The 4,787-nt window shown below is 37.4% G+C and overlaps 1 protein-coding gene across 1 annotated transcript; it reads left to right on the top strand.

Annotated features, from left to right (window-relative positions):
• The first annotated feature begins 1,913 nt into the window (after nucleotides 1-1,913).
• On the top strand, nucleotides 1,914-2,373 carry LOC127686655 (FUN14 domain-containing protein 1-like). The gene is given in 2 exon segments (XM_052184701.1): nucleotides 1,914-2,011; nucleotides 2,013-2,373. Coding segments are annotated over 2 exon segments (459 nt in total).
• The last annotated feature ends 2,414 nt before the right edge of the window (nucleotides 2,374-4,787 follow it).

The raw sequence follows: 4,787 nt of genomic DNA on the forward strand, positions 1-4,787 counted from the left end.
CTTACCAATTAAGATAAACTTTACTAGGATTATTTATTATTCTGTTCACTAATATAACTCTTCTTCGTAACATGAACATTGCTTTTCTGGATGGAGTCTCATAGATACTGTGCACTAAGGCATGATGTTAAAAACCACCCTCAAGTCCAGGTTGTCCTGGAGACCCTTGAGCCTACCTCTTCTTGCCTATTAAGTGTGGTACTAGACATATCATTTCACGATTGTTAGCCGTAATTTCATCGTCTTTACTAAGAAAAGTAATACTTTCTTCTTGTTGTGGGGCTTGGGCTATGTGTATCTGCCTCCTAGATTCTGTCTACACCTAGCTCTGAACTGTTGTCTGAATGTTGTCTTCTCATCTGACGAGCCCACTGAGCTCTCTCGTCTGCGGCTTCTCACTGGAACCAACTAGAGAAGATCGAGTGTGAGGCATGAATGTTTATTACCATCTCTAATTCCTAGGCTGCAAGAGATTGTTTGCATCCACACACAACCCTTCTCAGCTTCTGCTTGGCTGTGCTAATGATACAGCCATGCTGTGGCTCCAAGCAACACTGCTTAAATCACTATGTCATCTGCCTTAGGCACTCACGGCCTTCCCTGGGCTCTCCCTGCACCATCACATGGTAGACCGAATATTTGCTGTTCTGCTGTGACTTAACAATGGCTGGCACTTATTATAACTACCTAATACAAATTAGTTTTATACCACAAACCTATGAAATTGCTTCATTTTTTTTAAAACCAAAGAGGAAACTGAAAAATAGAGAATCTAAGTAAGTTGCCAAAGATCTCGCCTCTCGGAAATGGCAGCTGTGGAATTTAACCTGTCAGTCAAGCTCTGTGGTATTTGCTCTTAAGTCTTCCTATATTGTTTCATCTATGTCTTCTAAGCCAGTTATTCTGTGCTCTATTTTTACACACGTCTTTGCTTCAGAGTTGCTCTATATATGTCTTTATTCTCCCTCTGTCTTTCGTTTTACACTTCTCATCTCCATGGCTATATCAGTTGTCTCCAATTTGATTTATTAATAAATTATAGTTCCCTTGCCTTTTGAAGCATCAGTTTGGAGAATGATGATGTACGTGTATATTCGTAGAGTTAAGAACTGAGGTGTCCGTGTTTATGTCACACAAAGAAATAAAACTCGTGCATCCTTATGTGATGTAAATATGGAGGAAGGGGGCAGGTAGAGGATAAGGAAGAAAAGTGAGAAAGTTGACTTTCATGTACAAATTACTTCTCATTTCAAAATAGTAGAGATAATAATCTAAACTTAAACTTAAGGTTTTCTAAGCATTTTGGAGATAGAGAATATCATTTAACTTTATTTTACTATTTTAAATAACATATGATTATTAAATGATATCATGCCACTAGTAAATATTCAATAATCTGCTTATTCAAATATATTATTAAGTTCAAAAAATACACTTCTAACATAGAGCTACATCTTTTTTTTTTCTGACAGTGGTGTTTTTCAAGCTTATGTCAAGAGAAACAAATTAATACTTTAGCTATCAAGCAATGCTTGACATTGTGAGTTAACATTCAAAAATAATATCTTGTTACTTTTAATGCAATATATGTGTGTATATCACTTTAGACTTAGACAGAAAATATTGTATATAAAAAGTTAGCCTCTGCTTTAGATACCTTGCTAATTTTTGCAGTTTTATGCTCCGCAGAGGAAATTTCATATATTTTAGTGTTTTAGTAAAGAAAGAGAAGAGGCTGGGATGACTGGGTGGTGACCCAGAATGTGTTTGTTGGGCGCGCAGGAGGGGGGAAGGGGAGGGGAGGAGGCTGAGCAGAAGGAGACACCATAGACTTCCAACTCGGCCTAGAGCGTCCTTTAAAGTGTTGAGGCAAGGTGGGCGGGGACCACTTCTAACTGGCCGTTGGAGGTATCATGGCGTCCGGAACTGGCCTCCCCAAGACTACTGAAAGCTGTGAGGAATCATACGAAGTGTTGTATTTAACGGAGTAAACAAGAAGATATTACTGGTGGATTTGGCCACAGTTCCGGACCTATGGTAGAAAAATACTCAGTAGCTACCCAGATTGTAATGGGTGGCGTGACTGGCTGGTGTGCAGGAATTTTGTTCCAGAAGGTTGGAAAACTTGCGGCGACTGCAGTAGGTGGTGGTTTTCTTCTTCTACAGGTTGCCAGTCACAGTGGTTATGTACATATCGACTGGAAGAGAGTTGAAAAAGATGTAAACAAAACAAAAAGACAGATTGAGAAGCGAGCAAATAAAGCAGCACCGGAAATCAACAATATAATTGAAGAAGCAACGGACTTTATCAAGCAGAACATTGCGCTATCCAGCGGCTTCGTGGGAGGCTTTTTGCTAGGCCTGGCATCTTAAGGACCTGAAGGCTCAATGGTAGTGGATCCCACAGTGAGAGGAAGACCGTGGCAGCAGGGTGAGAGTCTCCAAAGTAAGAAGAGCCGGCTGGACGATTGCCAAGGCAGCAGGTTAGCGCTTTGCCACCTGAAGCTTACCAAGCTAGTATCTGCAGTAAGACAACCTATGCGGTGTGTAAACAATAGTATTCTTGAGCAATCATGGGTTTTGCAAAATTTTAAATTTACATTTGTTTAGAAATTAGCCTATCATCACTGGATATAGCGGAGACAGAAAAAGCTGTTACATATACTGTCCAAGGAAATATTAACCTATCTTTTTCTCAAAAAAAGAAAGAAAGAAAGAAAGAAAGAAAGAAAGAAAGAAAGAAAGAAAGAAAGAAAGAAAGAAAGAAAGAAAAAGAAAAGAAAAAGAAGTAGAAGAGGAAAGGAGAGTTGGAGGGAATGACATTAGGATATCAGGCAGTAGTTGAATTTTATGACTATAATAGAATTTATCAAAGTTATTTCACAAATGGAGTCATATCATTATTTACATATAATACTTTAAGTTTTGGGTGAATTTAATTTAATTAATTTTTATGTTCTATTATAAAAATCCTGAATAAACCTATTATTTTCAATAATTTTTTTAAAAAAATTGGTAAACCTTTCTCTAACTTATAGGCTTAATATAATAATTTCACTCCATAAAAACAATCTAAGGAGGAAAAAGAAATAACATCTTTGAAGTTGTAAAAACCAGTTGCAAAAATCAGTTTAAATAGCTGTATTTAATAAGAGAATAATGCTTGCCCTTAGTAGAATACATTGCAGATCATTAGAGGATTAAAAATATTGGTATATTTTTTTAAAGGGAGGTAATCCAAGGAACAGTAAAAAGTCTAATACATGAAATAAATGGTAAAGGGAGCTTACCGACTCATGTTCACACAAATTTATAAAGCAGGAGAGAGATGAATACTTCAGGACTATATCACTATGAAATAGTGAGAATGAATTTTCAATAAAAAGGCAGTCACACCCTCCATTACAACAGCTTCACAAGTCATATTCATCAAAATTGAGATCTTTAAAAGATTGGTGGGCTCTGGAACAATACCCAAAATATAGTGAGGAAAAGACACATTCTAATCCTAGAGTATTTTATAGGTACTTAATTACACGAAGCATATCTAGATATTAGAGGTAGCTAAAAATAGAGTAAACAAAATAACAAAGGCATGCAAGAAGTTTAACTGTTGCAGCTTCTGATTTTTGTGACTGATTGGTTATTATCCTTGGTAGTTCTCTAATTGCATTCAAAACCAAGTCTGTTTTATAAAGATAGTAACAATGAGGAGCCTGCCACCTGGGGGTGAACATTTTGAAGAGAATCAGAAATGTGGCCTAAGATAGATCACCTTGGAAAATTTTCACTTTCTCAAATTGTTTCCAGTACAAAAACATTAACATAAAAGAGGATGGGAGGGAAATGGGAAGATCAGGAATGAGAGGAAGCCGGGGAGGGGAAGAGAGACAGAGACAGAGAGAGACACAGAGACACACACAAAGATACTGAGAGTCAGAGACATAGAGAAGCTAATACAGGAGCAGAGGAAGGATTGATGCTGGGGATATCCTTTTCTCTCATCCCATGATTGGAGCAGTGGCAGAATCTCCATCTTACTAAGTCATTTTGCTGCTCTAGAGGCCAAGATCCTTCTGTATGACTCATTCTTAGAATCCAGAACAAGTGACACGGGATCGAACACTGAGACTAAGCCTACACAATACCTCTACTACAAGCAGCAAACTGTACACACAGCACTCCATGAGACAAAAAAATATGATTTGAATAACATACTGTAGTGAAACATTTAAATACACTGCTTGTATCTGTTCACATAAAACACTGAACAGAAGCCAGCCCAGTATCTATTATTAAGGAAGAGACCACATAACCACTCTCCACTATTGTGCAATTTTCTTTTAATTATGGCTCAAGTATTTAATATAAAATTTCAACTTAATGAACCATATTTATCTTGCTTTGTTTCCTTTCTCCACCCATATATTTTTAAAATTTTTACCAAAATTAAAAGTTGGCATGGGATTAAGGGTGCCCCTATGGAAACTTCTCAAGTGATGGCATGGTTGGGGTTGCCTGATTGCATTTCTATACCCCACCACATTCTCATTCTGCCCTAATCTGAAGCTTCCAGGTTCCATCTCTTCACCTTTGTTGTCCCTCTCTTATGTATACTTTCCCCTCTTCCTGCTTTCTTACTTATTCTCATACTAATCAATACATTTGTTCTGATAATTTGTCCATAATTCCTACTGCCTTAGAACGCACCAGTCACGCTCTGTGATCACTCCACCTAACTTCCTTTCAGTTGAGGAACTGCTTGACTTTTCTTTCTTTTTTTTTTT

Source organism: Apodemus sylvaticus, chromosome 6 (genome assembly GCF_947179515.1).
Source record: "Apodemus sylvaticus chromosome 6, mApoSyl1.1, whole genome shotgun sequence".
NCBI classification, from domain to species: domain Eukaryota; kingdom Metazoa; phylum Chordata; class Mammalia; order Rodentia; family Muridae; genus Apodemus; species Apodemus sylvaticus.